This window comes from Urocampus carinirostris, chromosome 2, assembly GCF_059441175.1.
Source record: "Urocampus carinirostris isolate Australia breed hairy pipefish chromosome 2, RoL_Ucar_1.0, whole genome shotgun sequence".
NCBI classification, from domain to species: Eukaryota; Metazoa; Chordata; class Actinopteri; order Syngnathiformes; family Syngnathidae; genus Urocampus; species Urocampus carinirostris.
Window position 1 is genome coordinate 55638680 of NC_142350.1, and position 19722 is coordinate 55658401.

The window sequence follows — 19722 nt, forward strand, 5'->3', positions numbered from 1 at the left end:
GAAAAAATGAAAGAAAATAAAGGGAAAAAAGGAGAATTAGCTGTAAAACAGAAAAGAAAAAGGACATGAAAACAGGAAAAAGAGAGAACGAATGACATGAAAGTAAGGAAAAGAGGAAAGACAGACAGTGTCGGGAGTAAAGCGTTTCAAGCGTTATGAAAGATAGCGTTCCTGGAACGATTACTGTAACGCATAATTACTAAAATTTCGTAACCGAACGGTTGTTACTTTTTAAAATCAAATCATACCGTCACGGTTGCCATGGCACCCTATTGGCCCCGCCCGTGTGGCGCCAGCTGCAGCTTGTTGACAGATTGGCTCCCTGTCAGTATTTAAACTCTGTCCTGTCAGTCCCCTTTTGTCGGTCCGTCTGCAAGTCTCTGTTTTAATACAGCAAGCCCTTTTTCGCCTGTCTTGTTTTTTGCTCCTGTTAGTCTCCCGTTACGATCTGTTTTGATCTCGACCACGTCTGTTCTCCCGCCCCGAATAACAATCCGTTTTTGATCTCGACCACGTCTACTCTCCTCTCCTGGCTTTCGACTTGTTTCCGATCCCGATCACGTTTTTGCTATTCTATCCCGGCTACTGACCTGTTTTTTTCCGTTCCCGACACCGCCATCGCTCGCCACGGAAGTCCCACTTCCGCGTCTGAGCAACCTACTCCCTGCAACCAGCGATCTCCGGATTGTGTGTGCACTCCTTTCCCTTCTTCCCAATAAAACTTGGGTCCTGTCTCCGTTCTAGTCCTGACACATACTTAACAGTACCGTTCATACTTTGGTGATACTTCCATCACCAAATAATATACAACTCCATTTCAGTAATTATAGCCATACATTAAGATACAAGGTTTTACAGTAATACTGTATTTGATCAACGATTGTGTAATGATTGATCGAATAGATAAACAACGCTGACCTAAACTGCAAAACATTGTATAACAGGAACTGAACCAGAGTAGTGGCGGAGAGTGTGCCAACACTTTTCTACTGGACTACTAGTGGTACAGCAGACGTATGGCAAGGCTTTAGGGCTTATTGCATTACCACACTATTTTTACGGTGACATGTACATAGTGCCATAGTTCATTCTGTTAAACAGTGTCTACTTCTTCACCAACAAAAAAAAAACATTATAAAAGCTCTTTTACGCACACATACCTATTAAACAAAGGAGTTATTGATTCTCAGGTAAAGAATTGGAGAGACTGTTTAACTACAACACTATGCAAATCAGTGTTGTGAGAAAAAAATAGTGTGAGAATGGGATAAGCTCTTATTGTCATGATTAATGATGTGAAGCACCTGTGCCCGCTCATTTGACTCTGATTGGCTCCCTGTCCCTATTTAAACCCACTCCTTTCTGTCACCTGTTGTCAGTCCGTCTGCGAACCTCAGTTTACTCTCGGCAAGCTTTTTCGACCCTGACTCCCTCCTGTTTTTGCTCCGGTCTGTTTCCCCGGCTTTGACCCGATTCCGATCCCGACCACGTTTTTTGCTCTCCTGTCCCGAATACTGACCCGTTTTCCCGTTCCCGACACCGCCATCGCTCGCCACGTAAATCCCAGTTCTATGTTCAGAGCGACCTGCCTCTCGCGTTCAGCGATCACCTTTTCCCTTTCTTCCAATAAAACTGAGAGAAACGTAACGCAAGTGGGTCCTGTCTCTGTTCTGGTCCTGACACTTATGCCATTTCTTATGCCATCCCTAACTACTCGGTTTCGATTCCTATTGGACACAAAGCTTTGCAATTATGATCAGCAGCACACAGTATATCAATGTATTAATATAACAACCAGCTCGGTGGCCTTGGGGGTATGGCACCCCGCCCCGAGACTGGGAGGTTGTGGTTCAAGCCTCGGTCGAGTCATACCTAAGACTTAAACATTGGTACCCGTTGCCTCGCTGCTTGGCATTCAGCATTAGGGGTTGGAATTGGAGGGTTCGGTCACCTAATGCCTCCCAACACCTCAGTTGGGTTGAGCGAGGGGGCTGGGAACCCCCTCCTCTGTATCAATCAGAAATGACTCTATCCACCTCCCACTAGGGGGATATGGCTGCGGTATATATAATATGACAAACATATCAGTCTTAATTTCATATGCATCAGAGTCCGGTGCGCCTTATGTATAAAAAATATCACAAGACTATTTTTAGTCGGTGCTTCTTATAATCTGTTGCGCCTTATTGTGCTGACAATCCAGTCATTTTTACCAGTAACATGCTCAACACTGGCCCAGACCACTTTGAGATATCCATTATGTGAAGAGTGTTTATTGTTTGTTTATGTGGCTCTTTTGTTTGTCGAGTCACACCAGCCCACCTTTCAATTTGTTTTTTTCAGACGCTTACTCTCCCCTCCCCTCCGTTTATATGCTCCAGCTCCTGTGGTGGAGGTGTGTATGTGTGTGGCAGTGCACGGTAGTGCACGGTAGTGGGGGGTAATCGATGGCTGCCTTTCTACACAGGCCACTCTGAATTGGTCGATGGCCCGGTTGCACTGGCAGTGCGCTTCTGCGCTTAGCCGAGGTGGCGCTGAGACGCCGGAGCAGAGCCGCGCTCCGTGGTGGGCCTGGTCGATGGGGCGCAGAGTTAAGTGCACCCCCAGAGAGAGGAGTTTGTGTTGGCGGCTTTAGACAGAGGAAGTGAAGGTGGCGGCGGAGGGCCAGGGGGGCTGGAAGTAAATAAAGTCCGCACCGAGGGGAGGATTTCACATGTTACAAGTTTATTTAAGGAGTGGAACCTTCGTTTGGTATTTGCATGGTTACATTCAGACAATGGAAATGTTTTTTTGTGTTTTAAGGACAATGGTACTTCTTCTAAACACGAGAATTAAGTTAGACCAGTTTTTTTAAACAAAAATCTCACAATACGAAGAAAATTCCAGTTCACGAACAGTCCCAGAGGCTATCAGCTTGTCCAGTTAACACATGCTAGCTATGACCGGCTGAAATAAATAGTACTGGTAAATGTGTTTTTGTTTACGTTTGTTTAAGTTACAGTAACACAGTATCTCAATCTCATACTTGTCATCCTCAGTCAATTGCTCCCCTTATTAATAAATGCAAATACTCCTTATTAAGCGATAATATAACTTAAAAAACATGAGCAGCATCTATGTACTCACAGCAAGACAGTGCTTTGAAGTTATTTTATCTGTTTGTGTCACGGTTGCCATGGCGCCCAATCGGCCCGCCTGTGGGTCACGGTTGCCATGGCACCTAATTGGCCCCGCCTGTGTGGCGCCAGCTGCAGCTTGTTGACGGATTGGCTCCCTGTCAGTATTTAAACTCTGTCCTGTCAGTCCCCTTTTGTCGGTCCGTTTGCGAATCTCTGTTTTTACACGGAAAGCCCTTTTTCACCTGTCCTGTTTTGTGTTCCTGTTAGTCTCCCGTTACGATCTGTTTTGATCTCGACCACGTCTGCTCTCCTGTCCCGAATAACGATCTGTTTTTTTATCTCGACCACGTCTACTCTCCTCTCCTGGCTTTCGACCTATTGCTGATCTCGACCACGTTTTTTGCTCTCCTGTCCCGGCTAATGACCTGTTTTTTCCTCTCCTGACACCGCCAATGCTCGCCACGAAAGTGCCACTTCCGCGTTCAGCGCGACCTGCTCCCCGCGACCAGTGATCACCGGATTGTGTGTGCACTCCTTTCACTTCTTCCTAATGAAACTGTGAGAAACCTTACACGAGTGGGTCCTGTCTGGTCCTGACAGTGGGTGAGTGGGCATAAAACCAGTCTTTAAAAGAGAACTGTCCACTACCATGTTTCTTGAGAATCCTTTTAACATATTCAGATAAATATAGCGAGGCTGTGATTTGTTCTCCTTTCATGTTTCTGTTCCCTCATTTCGGTTACAGTTAAAACTCTTTTTGATTGATTGCTGTGTATTAAAAGTGTTCATTTAGAAAACACTTTTCGCTTTTTTTCCCGGCCCATCCTTGCACGTGCTTTTTCTCCTCTGCATGTTTGACACATGCACATTGATTAAAGCTGCAGGTGTCAGGCAGGTGCAGCAGGTGCTTATGGGTATCAGGTTCAGCGTCTGCGTTTATGTGTGTCCCTTCGAGGGGATTTGTCCGCCTGATCACTGTCTATTTGAATCCGCCACACGTAAATGACAAACCGAAGCGCGAGGCCACAATGATGGTCATGATCAATGTTCCCTGTAATTTTCCACGGGTCTGAGCGTTCACACAAAGTCGGTGAGCAACGCTTGAAACAACAGTGAGCAACCATAATCCCAAGTGTGGCAAGATAATTAATTATCAAACATGTCCAAAACTTGACATCAAGTTCCATTTTGCTGAGTTTCCGGCAATGCAAAATGATTTTTTCTCTAATGAATGAATTGACTCATGTACGGCCTACAAACGTTGTTTTTTTTCCTTACATTTCTTTCACAAGATATCCATTTCTTTTTATTTCCTGATATATTTTGTCGCATGGGCTTATTTAGTCGGTTGTAAGATACAAAACTGTACTTAATCATATTTTTTAGTGGAAGTACAATGTTGGCAACAAGATTCACTTGATATACTTGGAAATTATTTTTCTTTTTTCCACGTTTTTTCTACTTTTTTGTTACTTTTTTCTTTTTGTTCTCTATTTACTTTTTTCCTACATTTCTTTCTTTTCTCTTTTTCTGGCTTTTTTCTAATTTTTTCTTCTTTTTTTCTCTTTCTTTTGTTTCTTTTTTTCAGCTTTTCACTACTTTTTCATTTCTGCATTTTTTTTCTTTTTTGTTCTATTCGCCCCTTCCTTTAAATCATGTTGTCCATAAGTTTACATAATATTTGGTCATGTTGGGATTAAAGAAGCAAAAACAACCTGAAGAGCCGTTTAGGACCCGAAAGCGCCGGTTCCTTTTAGTGAGCCGATCCGAAGAAGCCGGTTCTCTACTAATTCTACTAACTTTTACTTAACTTCGTTCTACTTCGACTCGACTTCAAAATACCGCATTTAGGACACAACGTCAGGCGAACCCGTGTATTTTTACCTTCATGCACTGTAACTTTGACTTAAGTCGCTTCTTAATTAGTCATTTTGAGCCCTCATTTTTGTGCGCTGGCTAGATTTTCTTGTGCGCTGAGAATGTGCGAGCAGTGCGCAATTGCGCGCAGCGCGCAGCTTAGAGGGTGCACTGGTCATGATCGCCTTTCACAAACAGTCCTCTGCAGGTGTATTTTTCGATATGCACAAGATCAATTCATGTGTTGTGTGTGTTTTTTTCTTTCACCTGTGAGGAGCACAAGTGCGGCCAAGCAGGCGAAGGCGGAAGCATCCAAGTTCAAGCTCTGGAGGTGAGTGGCGAAGTCTCGGATGGAGTCTAGCCACTCTCCGAAGCCGCGAAGGCACTGGAACCTGTGCAGCACCAAACCGTTGCAGAACACCAGCTTGTCCTCTGATAGCATAGATCTGGAAAAAAATAGGAAAGGTTTCTAAAATATTGTTATCATTTGCACCCAAATGGGTGTAAACATACCCCTAAGGGTGCTTGGGCGTACTGTTGATTTAGAATTTAGTAGACACTCAATATATGGATTCTGAAGTTGCAAGGAGGACCTAGAGAGAAGCCTTCAGATAAGGGAATTCCATCCTTGTTCTGACGCCCTCCTCTGACCACTTTCATTTTATTAAAACTTCAAGATTACAAAAAGCAGATCAGCCCTAAGGTATGTGGCAATCAAAGAGCAACATGATTGGCCAATAGGGATGATGATGTCACAGTCAAAACAATGAACAACACTGCGTAAAAACAGTCGAAATAAAGATCTGGCATCCTATAAAATCTCTTTTGTATGTGTCCAATATTAAATACAGTTTAGAATTATTAGGCACTCAAGGGGTGCGCAATATTTTAAATAAACTTAAAATAAAATAAAATGTTAAAATTATTTAATATATGCTAGGAAAAAATATTAACTGTACATTAAATTAATATAAACAAAAGGTGATTTATTTCAAAGTACAACCTTTTTTTTTTCCACAGAGGAAATTTACCAGTCCTTAAGGAGTACATTTATTGATGATCATTTTTGTGTTTACAAATCTTTTTCAAATATAGTAAGCTTATTTTTAGTATAAATTCAAAATAGTTCAAATAATTCTTAAATAAACTGTAGAATAATGTTAAAAAAAAAAAAAATGAGAGGAACAACAGAACAAGAATATTGAATTTGGGAAGATTATTTTACTCAAATTACTGTATTTTCAAATTTCGTACCACGACATTTTTCAATGTATTTTTAGTTATATTTTGGGGGGGGGGTCAGTTCTTTTTATTTCCAAATAAATAAATGAATATTACCATGCAAATTAATCTACAGGGTTTAAAAAATAGGTCAATTTCACAAAATACCAGTATAGGTTGCATTTTAGTGGCCGTGTACCAGTCAAGGGCCTAAAATTAAAAGAATCAAATATAGTGTATAATAGAATTAAACTGAATACATTTCATACATCCATCTATTATCTGCACCGCTTATCTTCACTAGGGTCGCGGGAGCATTGGAGTCCATCACACCCTGAACTGGTTGACAGCCAGTCGCAGTGCACTGAATACATTTCAGTTTTACGGAAATATATTTTCTTGATATGTAAAGGTATTTCTTTAAGAATATCCTTGGGATGACCTAGGACACGCTAGGGAGACTATGTCTCTAGGCTGGCATGGGAACGCCTCGGGATACCATCGGATAAGCTGGAAGAAGTGGCTGGGAATAGGGAGGTCTGGGCTCCTGACCCCGGATAAGGGGAAAATAATGGATGGATGGATGGATATCTTATTTTTGTTTAGGGAATTGTATGAACTATGCTCCTGGTTTGTTTGTGGATGATTTAAGTATTGGTATTTGTACCTGTCACGACCAGAACGGAATCGGGACCCAGTTGCGTAACGTTTACCACAAGTTTTATTGAAAGAAAGAGAAAGGGCTGCACCCACGATCAGGTGCTCACTGGACGCGGGAAGCAAGTTGCTCTCGCAATCGGATTGTGATCTGAATACGGAAGTGGATCTTCCGTAGTGGGCGATGGCGGTGTCAGGGACGGAAAAACAGCCCGATGGCCGGGACAGGAGAGCAAAAACGTGGTCGGGGTCAGAAACGGGTCGTAAGCCGGGACGGAAGAGCAGACGGGGTGGGGATCAAAACAGGTTGTAGCCGGAGACAAACAGGGAGATCAGGAACGGGCAAGGGGAAAAACGGGTGCAAAAACGGGACAGGCGGGAGTCAGGGTCAAGGCTTTCCTTTTGGCAACAGAGGTCCGCAGACGGACTGACCACAGGAGAGTGACAGGACTGGGTTTAAATAGGGACAGGGAGCCAATCAGAAAGCCCGCAGCGGCTGGCGCCAAATGAGCGAGTGCAGGTGATTCCAATCGGTAATCATGACAGTACCGAACATCCCTATTTATTATTATCATTACTATTATTATTTATAGAAAATATATTATGCGTAGTTGGCTTAAAAACAATAATATTGCAAAGGGTACAGCACTATAAAGGTTTAGAACTGCTGGATTAGATCATGTATAATATTCTCCTTAATAATATAATAAAAATACGGAGGAAAAAAAGCAATTCTGGGTTGGCAACACATGGATTCACACACAATTTGGACAAACATCCAACGGTAGCCTGTCGAGGTTGCATTTTCGCGACATCAAAAATTCCCATATTTCTGGGAAAACTGGAACGAGCAGCTGGGATAAACAGCCTAAACAGGTACGACTTGAAAGCGCTTCAACCGCTGCGTGCGATGGAAATATGTCTTAATGATGAAATAAAAAGGCTTCCTTCAGTTACCCGTGATACAGAACCGAGAGTGAGAGCATGTGCATACGCAGAGGGCTATAAAGCACTCTTTATGAGTGCCTGACTAAACAGCATGCTTCCTTCTTATTAGGAGCCTTTGTAAATAGACCCCAAACAAAAAGAAGACAGATGGAAGACGTAGGTTAAATGGGCTAACGTGCGGTACCTGCTTGAAAAACAGCCTCAACTCTAAGCAACTAGGGTTAGTACAGGCATGTCCAATGTCCGGCCCCAGGGCCAGTTACCAGGGTTGGGTTGGGTTACTTTAACTGGAATACTTTCAATTACTTTTGGAGTACTCCAATAGCAAATATGCTAATAAAAGACAAAATGAACTAAATATGAATAAAATGATGACTCACAACACGTGGTAAGCTTTCTCTCCTGGCTTTGATCTCTTTGATCTCCGGCAAAACGAACATAAAGTGCCACAGAAACAAAATGAAAATAAATCCAAACAGCTTGCCAACATCATTTTTGCCGTTCCATGTATTCCGTTACTCCCCAAGCCTGCACAAAATTTAGTCATTCTTTCATAGTTAGTTTCTTTTGTCTTTTATTAGCATATTTGGTATTGGAGTAATCCAAAAGTAATTGAAAGTAATCCAGTTAAAGTAACCCTGCCCAACCCTGCCAGATACTGTCACAATCATCTGGATCGGGAACACCTGGGCTCAGGATTTGGCGCCAACAGCCAGGACAGCTGATTGGCGCACCCTGTCCATTTAAATCCTCAGCTTCCGGAAACAAGCTGTCTGATTGTACTATGCTACCTGTTGCCATCTGCTCAGAAAGCCCGTACCTCCGACTCTTTGCCTGCCTCCTGTTTTCTTCTACTTGATCTCCGTTGCCGACCCGTTTCTGAATTTGCCTACGACCTGCCCTGCCCGTCTGACTCCTGATCACTCTTCCGAACACGACGCCGCCCTTCTTCTCCAGCCCCGACCAACAACACGACGATTACGCCTGTCCACGACCATTCCCGCCAAGCCTTCACCCGCCTGTCAAGCTTCGCCAATCCGTCAAACAACAGATTGAAGAATAACGTCTTGTCATTCCTTCCTTCCAATAAAAACCAAGAAACGAGTGCAAGTGATCTCAGTTTTCCTTTCGTCTGACAGTTACGGCCCTTGATCAACTTTTAACCGGCCTGCGGCCTCTGTCATAAAATTAATAATTTGTGGCTTGCCAGTAATGTTGACTGAACAATAATATACACTTGTACCAAAATGCCCTCGGCTTTCTATAAGAATTGGCGACTGTTGATAGAAAAAGGATAGTTGACTGTGAGGGCCGCCACTTCCAGGACATCACAATGAGGAATATGATCAAGAGTCACTGTCAGGCGAAACATGCAGACTACGAAAAGCTGACTGGAAATGAAAGCTCTGAAAATGTGAAGCAACTGGAAGCTGTTTTAGCGCCACAGCAGCGCTTTTTCACGAGACCCTATTCACAGTGATTTAAAAAAAAAAAATGTTCTAAATAACGCCATGCTGAATAGTCGGCCCTCACACATTTTAGCTAACGAAATCTGGCCCGCTTTATGAAAAGTTTGGACACCCCTGGTTTAGTATATCAAATTTTGTCTTTACTTTATGCTCTGGGGCCCGTACTGTAAATAAGAGTAGAAGCCGAACTTCCCCTTTAAAGTCAGCAATCAGATAATCTCCTCATTGTACCCTTCACAAATACAAACCTCTGTAGGCTTTGAACAGTCTTGGATAAAACTTGAATGATCCATTTGTCATACCACTTCAGGTCTTGACTATCAAGGGTTTTGTCTGTTACTCGGTTTGCCCCTATCTTTTTTCACGCTGTTCTAAATTTCGCTTGGGTTGGAACACCACAACACTAATAAGGAGAAAAATATGGAGGGATATGAAAAATGTTAATAGCAATGCTCTTTTGCATTAAATGGCTTGAACAGGAAAAAAAGGGCTGGCAAGCTGGAAATGATTATCATAGATCGTTGTGGAAACTGAAATAGAACAGACGTTATCAATTTCTATGGGTGGTTATAAATCTAAATAAAAGTTTTTTATTTTAGTTCCAAAGAATCAACTATGCCAATGTGCAGCATTATGGGATAGTTTCCCAGTTCCCCTGAATATCGTATTACTAAGTATTAATTCGATAAGTTTTAAAAATAAGTGTATGCAATGATTCATTTTAGACTCAATAATTGAAATAATACATAAAGTAAAAATTTGCACATACTTTTGGTGATTTTAATTATTGTTTCATATTTTACACAAAAAGAATAGTCGGAATGTAATACAGGGTTCGCACAGTTGCTTGACAACCTTAAGAATTCTTGTGTCACGGTTACCATGGCGCCCAATTGGCCCCGCCCGTGTGGCGCCAGCTGCGGCTTGCTGACAGATTGGCTTTCCTTCTATTTAAGCTCAGTGCTCTCAATCACCCTTTGTCAGTCTGTCAACGAACCTCTGCCCCGCAAGACGTGGGTTCTGACTCGGTCCCGTTTCCTGTTGGTATTTCCTGTCCGGTATTGTTCCGGTATTGTTGTTTATTTTGTCCTGTTTAATATTGGTTTCTAGTTTTGTTCCCATCTATTTTTGTCCTGTTTATTATTCTCTCCAGTTTTCGGTCCCTTCTAGTATGTCCTGTTTAATTTCGATATCCTGTTTCAATATCAATCCTGTCTGTCCCATCCTGTCCGGTATCGACTCCATCTGTCCGATATCTGCTCGGGCAATTGGTATTAATCACGTCGGTGTCTGGCTTCCTGTCTTTCCACGCCAGACCACTGCCTAACGTACATGACTCCCCATTTCCCATAAAAGAAAAGCTTGTGTGAGAAACGTAACGCATTTGGGTCCTGATACGGTTCTGTTTCATGATAGCTTGAATTTTAACGTTGCGTTTTCAAAGATTAAATGTGCTTGGATTTGGGATGAAGTTCTTGTAAATGCTTGAAATTGTCGCTATGTTTCTCTGCACTTTCACTCGATTGATCACGCATTATATGAAGAAAAATGAAACAAGTGTGCTAAATAATGACGCCGGCATGCCTTAGTCCACACATGAGTTAAACTTTGGAAGAATTCAGTTTCCTTTCTCTACAGTTTGATTTCATCGAGTGCTCTTAGTAAGAAAAAGAATACGAACATTTGATTCAACATAGACTAGAGACGGCAACAAACAAATAAAGTGGCGCACAGAAACTCAGTTTCATTTCTTATGCCCAGTTCAGTGAATGCTAGATAGATAGATAGATAGATAGATAGATAGATAGATAGATAGATAGATAGATAGATAGATAGATAGATAGATAGATAGATAGATAGATAGATAGATAGATAGATAGATAGATAGATAGATAGATAGATAGATAGATAGATAGATAGATAGATAGATAGATAGATAGATAGATAGATAGATAGATAGATAGATAGATAGATAGATAGATAGATAGATAGATAGATAGATAGATAGATAGATAGATAGATAGATAGATAGATAGATAGATAGATAGATAGATAGATAGATAGATAGATAGATAGATAGATAGATAGATAGATAGATAGATACTTTATTCATCCCCGCAGGGAAATTCACATTTCATTTGATAGATGCTGTTTCAAGATTTGGCTTGGAATGTATCTTTTTTTCCTGGTTATTTTCCTACAGGCAGCACTGAGTGACCTCAAACAACTATAGCTTGATTCACATTGGATTTTTTTCTTTAATGGTACTCTAGAAATTGGAAAATTGGCTTTAAAAGTTCTTACAAAGTGCTTGAATTTAGCCATGAAAAATGTGTACCTCACCCTCCAAACTCCCACCCTTCCCTCCATTACTCCTACCTGGTGTGTTCCGCGGACCAAACAGCTAAAGATAAATGCATATAGGTGCATTTTTCGCTCCCTAAAACACAATGTCCCATCAATATTCAAACGTTGTTTCCCCTCTATCAATATCTATCATCAGATGATACAAAAATTCAGCCAAGGATGACGCGGTTTAAAAAAAAAGAAATATCCAAAGTGAAATCCGGAATGTGTGATGTCAAACTCGCCTAAATCAGATGAAATGCATCACTACTGGGAAATAAAGGAGTGTAAAAATCAGCGATTTGTCACGTATTCAAGGCGATTTCGGACGTGACGCACGTAACCAAGGGCGGTCAGAGAGTCCACGTAATGTATGGCAGGATTTCTGCCACACATTCCGCTCACCCCTGACGATGCCGTCGCCATAGCAACACGCCCATCACCACGCAAACTTTGGTAACGGCGGAGGAGTAAATCTAACTGGCGCGCATGCGCACTAAACGAGGGAAGGGAGCGAGTGGGGGGAAGAGTTCCGAGTTCAACGCGGGGTGAGCATGGCTAGCCCGTATGCAAGACCGATCCTGCTTTGTGTAGAAATAAATGTATAAACGAATCAAAACCTACAAATGCATGGCACATAAATAAACGACCGCATAAATAAATCACGTAATGCCTACATGTATACTGTAATAGGAATGCCATGTATTCATTCATTTATGCATTCTGTCGCTTCTTCCGGTATTCAGTTTGTTATTTATTTTGTACTGTATTTTGATCAGGGTTGGGTAGGGTTACTTTAACTGGATTACTTTCAATTACTTTTGGATTACTCCAATACCAAATATGCTAAAAAAATACAAAAGAAACTAAATATGAACAAAATGACTAAATTTTGTTCAGGCTTGGGGAGTAACGGAACACATGGGACGGCAAAAATGATGTTGGCAAGCTGTTTGGATTTATTTTCATTTTGTTTCTGTCGCATTTTATGTTAGTTTTGCCGGAGATCAAAGAGATCAAAGCCAGGAGAGAAAGCTTACCACGTGTTGTGAGTCATCATTTTATTCATATTTTGTTTCTCATCTCATCTCATCTCATTTGCTACACCGCTTATCCTCAGTAGGGTCGCGGGGGTGCTGGAGCCCATCCCAGCAATCATCGGGCAGTGGGCAGGGGACACCCTGAACTGGTTACCAGCCAATCGCAGGGCACACGGGAAGAGACAACTCACTCGCTCATTCACACCTAGGGACAATTTGGACCGGCCAATTCACCTGAAATGCATGTATTTAGTTTCTTTTGTCTTTTATTAGCATATTTGGTATTGGAGTAATCCAAAATTAATTGAAAGTAATCAAGTTAAAGTAACCCTATCCAACCACTAGGGTCACTGGGGCACCTTTTCCTGTGGTGTGTCTTGGGCAAGTACAGCCTGGAGGTGCCCATCCCTCTCCAGGCCAACATATGTTTCTACCCGGTCTCAAACAGTTAGGCAAATGTGCTAATCCATGTCCTATATTTGGTTGTGTATTTTGTCATAAACGCTGTCGTATAATTGATGCATTTTGTCCTGTATTTAGTCATGAATGTTGTCGTGTACACAGGGTTGGGTACGGTTACTTTAACTTGATTACTTTCAATTACTTTTGAATTACTCCAATACCAAATATGCTAATAAATACAAAACAAACTAAATAAAATAATGACTCACAACACGTGATAAGCTTTCTCTCCTGGCTTTGATCTCTTTGATCTCCGGCAAAACTAATATAAAATGCGACAGAAACAAAATGAAAGTAAATCCAAACAGCTTGCCGACATCATTTTTGCCGTTCTATGTATTCCGTTACTCCCCAAGCCTGCACAAAATTTAGTCATTTTATTCATATTTAGTTTCTTTTGTCTTTTATTAGCATATTTGGTATTGGAGTAATCCAAAAGTAATTTCAAAGTAATCCAGTTAAAGTAACCCTACCCAACCCTGCGTGTACATTGTTGTGTGTTTTGTTATGTATTTTATCATGTATTTTGTATCTTGTCATGTATTTTGTCATAAATGTCATGTATTTTGTTGTGTGATATATCCTCTATTTTGTTCTATATTTTTGTTATAAACATTATGGTGAAGTTTTTTTGTGCAATTTGTCAACAATTTTGTTGTGTACTTTGTAGTGTATTTTATCCTGTATTTTGTCATTTATTTTGTTATAAACCCTATGGTGTATTGTGTTGTGTAATATGTCATGGATTTTGTTGTGTATTCTATCATGCATTTTGTCACGTCATTCGTCCTGTATTTCATCCTGTATTCTGTCCTGTGTTTTTTCCTGTATTCCGTTGTTTATTTTTCGTGTATTTCGTCATTAATTTTGTCATAAATGTTGCGTATTTTGTCACATATTTTGTCATGTATTCTGTCACAACAAAATGTTATTCAAAAAAGGAGGCGGGTGAAAGTGGCAGAGCTTTTCACCTATCGGTTGCTCATTAATGAACGATCACTCCACTCGTCGATCAACCAATAGGTGAAAAGCTCTGCCACTTTGACCCGCCTCCTTATTTGAATAACATACTGTTGTGACAAAATACCCGACAAAATACATGACAAACTATACAGCAAAATAAATAATTAAATAAATGACAATACGCATACATATATGAATAAATTGCATTTCTGCCATAAATTTGGGTATGCCATTTATGTATTTGTTCAGTAATGTATCTGGCATACAATTGCAGGTTTTTGTCCATTTCTAAATTTGTTTCTTCATATGGCAGGATTGGTCCTCCATACGTGGTTTCCTGGGCTGCATGGTGAAGCTCTCACAGTGCCATGTTTTTTGCGTGTGCGTGTGAAGGAGGTCCCGCGTTTGTGGTGATTCACAGCCTTCTTCTCCTGAAGGAACTGTGATGCCACCACCCATCTTCTACCCACCCTGCACCTGGACTTAGCGGGGCGCACAAGAACAAAGTTGTACATCATCCATGTAAGTGTGTGTTTAGGTGAGTAAGTGTGTCTGACTGTGTGGGTTTTTGGGCCCCGGACGACAGGCGGAACAAAAGGACGAGCTTGTAGGGCGAGCCCCCTCCTCGCTATAAATTTAACCAGATGCATGCCTTGGTGGAACAGAGCGGTAACCCCGGGCGATACTGAGGCTCCGGAAAGTCCTAATGACATTGAGCAGCTGCATATGAAGTTAAGATATGAGATTTACACTTTTTTTTTTTGATATGAGCAGGCTCAATTGAGTATGAATCGAATCTACACACACAATGGCCCTCTTGTGCGTCACTCATCAGACAAGCGGAACTCTGCGCCGTCACAGACACCGACTCCATTCATAATTCCCATCAAATGGCTGTCTACCCCATTTCGGATACACCAACAAAGCAGCTTACTTATGGTAGATGGTGAAGGGTACTAGTGAATAAAATGAAATGAAATTAAATGATCTGCATTTATATAGCTCTTTTCAAGTCAACGACTTCCCAAAGCGCTTTACAGTGTGCTTCACATTTCCCAATAGCGGCCTTGTATTGCAGCCATGTAAGACGCTAACCTGCTATTGGGGGTATTAGGGGTTCAGTGTCTTACCCAAGGACACTTCGACATGTAACACGGACAAGCCGGGATTCGAACTGGGATCTACCTCCTGAACTACTGCCACCCCTAGTGAAGTCTCTACAAGTGTTACCCAACCTTTTCCATTAAAACAGTTCTAGGCGAACTTAAACATCCCAAACTTTTGACATTTAAGAGCAATTTTATCACAAACTTTACGCACAAGAAAGACTCCTTCTCCAGAATAATGAAAAACAAAAGAACAAGTGCTCGCGTAAAACCAGAAGTGGCAAAATTTGACCAAAATGGAAATCTAATGCGATTGCTGGAGCGGTTTACTCCCACACAAAATACTTGGTCTTGCTCCAAAATAAAGAGTGTAAAATACTAATCTCGGGGTAAGATTTTTTGTTCTTGTAATTATTATTAGTATTAGATCATTATTTTTTTTTAAATCGGTAGGTGTTTTAAGGGTTAGAAAAGCTGTGGTCTAATGCAGTGTTTTTCAACCTTTTTTGAGCCAGGGCACGTTTTTTACATTGGAAAAATTTTGTGGCACACCACTAACCAAAAATGTTAAAAAATGACACTGAGCAGTATGTTTATTTCAATATACTCTATAATACCCCCAGTTTTTACAGCGCAGACACTTGACAATGACATAATATTTGCAGAAAATGATTCATAAATATATTTTTGTATTTTTTTAGATTTTAAAAAGTGACATTGGATAAATTCTCACGGCACACCTGACGATCTCTCATGGCACACTAGTGTGCCACAGCACAGTGGTTGAAAATCACTGGTCTAATGCATAAGCAGTAGTGTTAGTGAGTATGCACACTCAAGAATGTTTAAAGATTAATTCCCAGCAGCAGTTTTTATTTCATTTTAAGCCTCAATGATCATCCATCCATCCATTATCTGCACCGCTTATCCTCAGTAGGGTCGCGGGGGTGCTGGAGCCCATCCCAGCCGTCCTCGGGCAGTGGGCAGGGGACACCCTGAACTGGTTGCCAGCCAGTCGCAGGGCACACAGAGACAGACAGCTCACTGGCTTATTTACACCTAGGGACAATTTGGACCTGTCAATTAACCTGACATGCATGTTTTTTGGAAGGTAGGAGGAATTTGGAGTGCCTGGAGGAACCTTATGCAAGCATGGGGAGAACATGCAAACTCCGCACAGGAACGCTGGTAACTGCATTTAAACCCATGACCTCAGAAGTGTGCTGCGGAAGTGTCGCCCCTCTCAATAATCATTATTGCCAAAATTGACAATATTTCATTTCGCTAAATAATGTAACTGTTATTTGGGATTTTACAATACTTTTAACCTATTTTTAAATCTTCACAGTTTTTAAAAATCTCGTTTTTCTATACAAATAACAAAAATAATACTTAAAAAGGGCAAACATGATCTACCAGGGTTAAATCTTTTTACTACGTTCTGTTTTTCTGTTTTTAGTTTTGTAATAGTTCCTGGCATTCGCGAGCACTATCTTATTATACTAAACACGGTTGACCGAAGCTAATTATGATGATACCAAACACCAATCCCAATTCTTACCTTATCCCTTAGCCACTTTGTCCTTTTCATTTTATTTCTACCCAAAAACTTCTGTGAAAATTGGGAACATGTTTCTTGATTATCACATCATCACTGAGTGCTTCGCTCATTTTAACGTAACATAAGCATCCTTTTTCAGTTTTTTTTTTTTTTTTTAGTAAATGATAAATTCATTGAGATAATCAAAAATATCTAGTTGAAAATATAGTGTATTGTTTATAAGGTCAGTGTTTGTTATGTAGTTGTCATGATTACTGATGTGATTCACCTGTGCCCACTCATTTGGCGCCAACCGCCGTGGGTTCTGATTGGCTCCTGATCAGTATTTGTACCCAGTCCTGTCTGTCCCCGTTTGTCAGTCCGTCTATGAACCTCAGTTAATACTAGGTAAGCCTTTATGACCCTGACTCCCACCTGTCCCGTTTTTTGCTCCCGTCTGTCCCCCGGCTTCGACCCGTTTTTGATCCTGACCACGTCTGCTCTCCCGTCCCGGCTTTCGACCTCTTTTTTGTCCCTGACCACGTCTTCTCTCCTTTTCTGGCTTACGACTCGCTTCCCACCCGACCACGTTTTTGCTCTCCTGTCCAGGTTACTGACCCGTTTTTTCCGTCCCCGACACCGCCATCGCTCACCACGGAATATCCACTTCCGCGTTCGGAGCACAATCCGAGTATCCGAGCGACCTGCTTCCCGCGTCCAGCAATCACTGGATCGTGGGCGCAACCCTTTCTCTTTCTTCCAATAAACTTGTGAGAAACGCAACGCAAGTCGGTCCTGTCTCCGTTCTGGTCAGGCCAGTAGTGAATCATTGAGATAAAAGAATATTGATTTAAATAATAGACAAAAACACACAAACTATCCTAGAAACATGCATTTTTTTAAAAAAACACTCATAGGTCCACAAATTTAAATTTATTCTACATAACACGAGGCTCGCCTACAGGGAGTTGGCATTATTGTCCGCCATCTTGTTGCTATTGGTACCCAAAAATACCAACCTAGTAGAAGGCTGGGCAAATGAGAAGGAAAATTATGCTTTTTGGTTACTTTAAGTCTCCATAGTTTCTATTTTTCCTTGTGCTTTGTACCTCTCCTTTAATGGCATCCGACAGAATAAAACAAAATTGGTTCTGCCCAACCACTGTTACACCGAGAGTTGATATATCTAGTTAAACCTTTACTCATCTCCTCCATGCTGTTCTTTTGTTCTCACCTGTGAGCCAATCGCAAGACAAAGAGCTCCAGGAAGGCAGAATCTATGAGCAGGTTCTGATCGTCCCGGTGCAGCTCGGAGAAACCGGGCAACCGGTCGGCCCAGCATCGTGTGGTCTCCATCGAAATGGTGAGGAGCCTGTAGAACAGATGGATATGCTCTGCGTCCGAGGAGGTGGAGGGTGGGTCGGCAGCGCTGAACTGCAGTGTGGTGGGAAACGGAGGGAAGACGTTTAGTGTCTGTGAAGCGTTTTTCTCTGGAAACCTATTTCAATCCTTGTAGGGCTACCTGGCTGTAGTCAAGGTCGTGGGGCGTGCAGTGCGAATAGGCCCTGAGCAGAGCGGAGACCAGGCTCAGGGGTGGCGAGGGAGATGCTACCTCAGTCTGCAGGGGGCTCTTTGGTTTGGAGGGCAAACGGCCACGACGCCCCTTCAAGCTGTCGGTGCGTACCACTGCAAATAGAGTCAACGTCAGCACAAATGACAATTGGTGGACTGTTTAATGTGTATGAAATAACGCGTTCCTGGAATACGATAACTTTTCCCGGTAACGAGTACTGTGACACGTCATTTATAAAATTTTCTAACTCAAATGTCATTACAACACCGTGCGTTACTCAGCTACTTATTATAGCAGATCGTGAATAACAACTTCTACTACAATTTAGCATTTGCTCCAGCATTACAGCACTGATTGCAACAAGTGACCAAGGCTGAGATGTTTGAATATTTACCTACAAAATACAGTTGCAGTGGGTCTGTACCAAGTACGAGGAGCACATAATTTCTCCTCACTGATGTTATGATATTCTTCCTACTGTACATACTAACATCCAAGCAATAGTTACAGCTCTAAAATAAAATACTGAAATCAGGGCGTCAGTTTATATGCGCATGCATATTTTGTTGCGTGTCAGCAGTAGCAAATAATAGGCAGCGCATGGGGAGGGCGAGTGGGAGGGGCTTCTACAGGAAAAACTATATCAATGGGGCAAAGTTGAATGATGCAATCCCCATAGCGCTATCTTTCAATCTACAGGGAATTTTTACCCTTGTTTGTAACTAGCCTGTTTTAGGCGTTCTCAAACACCCCCAAATTCAACCTAAGCACCCCCAGAAATTATAGCATTTTTAAAACTCTTTTTTCCTTAATAAAATACAAGATAGGCTTAAACAGGATGAAAAACCCTAGATACATTGTCTAGAAAGGGAAAATGTAAACATACACATGCAAAGGTACTGTGAAACTATAAATGAAATAATAAAAAATTGTAAATTGATCGGTAATATGCCTAAGCTTTACTTAAATTAAATGGGGATCATGTATATTAATTGACTAATAGATATTGCTGTATTGTGTGGTGCAAGAAAGAATACACACTATCGAGACTCAAAGTGACCAAAATGTCCAATTTTATCTCCCATTTTCTTGCCTTGTCTCTTTGAGTTTTCCAGTTACCCGTAGCAGCAAGACAGCTGACAGTTAGCCCATGTTATGTAAAATAAATTAAAATTCCTCGAGCAATGAGTATATATTTTTATTGCATGTTTGCGTATTTTGGATTATTTTTAAAAGTAATATTACTCTTTTTACTGAATGATTTTTTTTCTACCACTAGGAGGTGCTAAACAATACAACTGTCCGTTAAATGTTCATATTACGGTGTCAAACGATAAGCCCTACACAGATACAAAAATCCCCATCTTGGACATTTCCTAAAAATCGAGAATAAGCAGGTAGGCGCCTTGCAGGGCTGACTT

General features: G+C 41.3%; 1 protein-coding gene across 2 annotated transcripts in view; it reads right to left on the reverse strand.

Annotated features, from left to right (window-relative positions):
* Positions 1-19722, reverse strand: part of nr4a3 (nuclear receptor subfamily 4, group A, member 3) — a 52579-nt gene that overhangs the window by 5032 nt on the left and 27825 nt on the right. For both annotated transcript variants that reach the window (XM_088327219.1, XM_088327220.1), the window contains exons 5-7: positions 18251-18414; positions 17963-18162; positions 5244-5422 (exon numbers count right to left, since the gene is read on the reverse strand). In XM_088327219.1, the coding sequence (XP_088183345.1) occupies positions 5244-5422; positions 17963-18162; positions 18251-18414 (543 nt within the window). The remainder of the gene's footprint in view (positions 1-5243; positions 5423-17962; positions 18163-18250; positions 18415-19722) is intronic.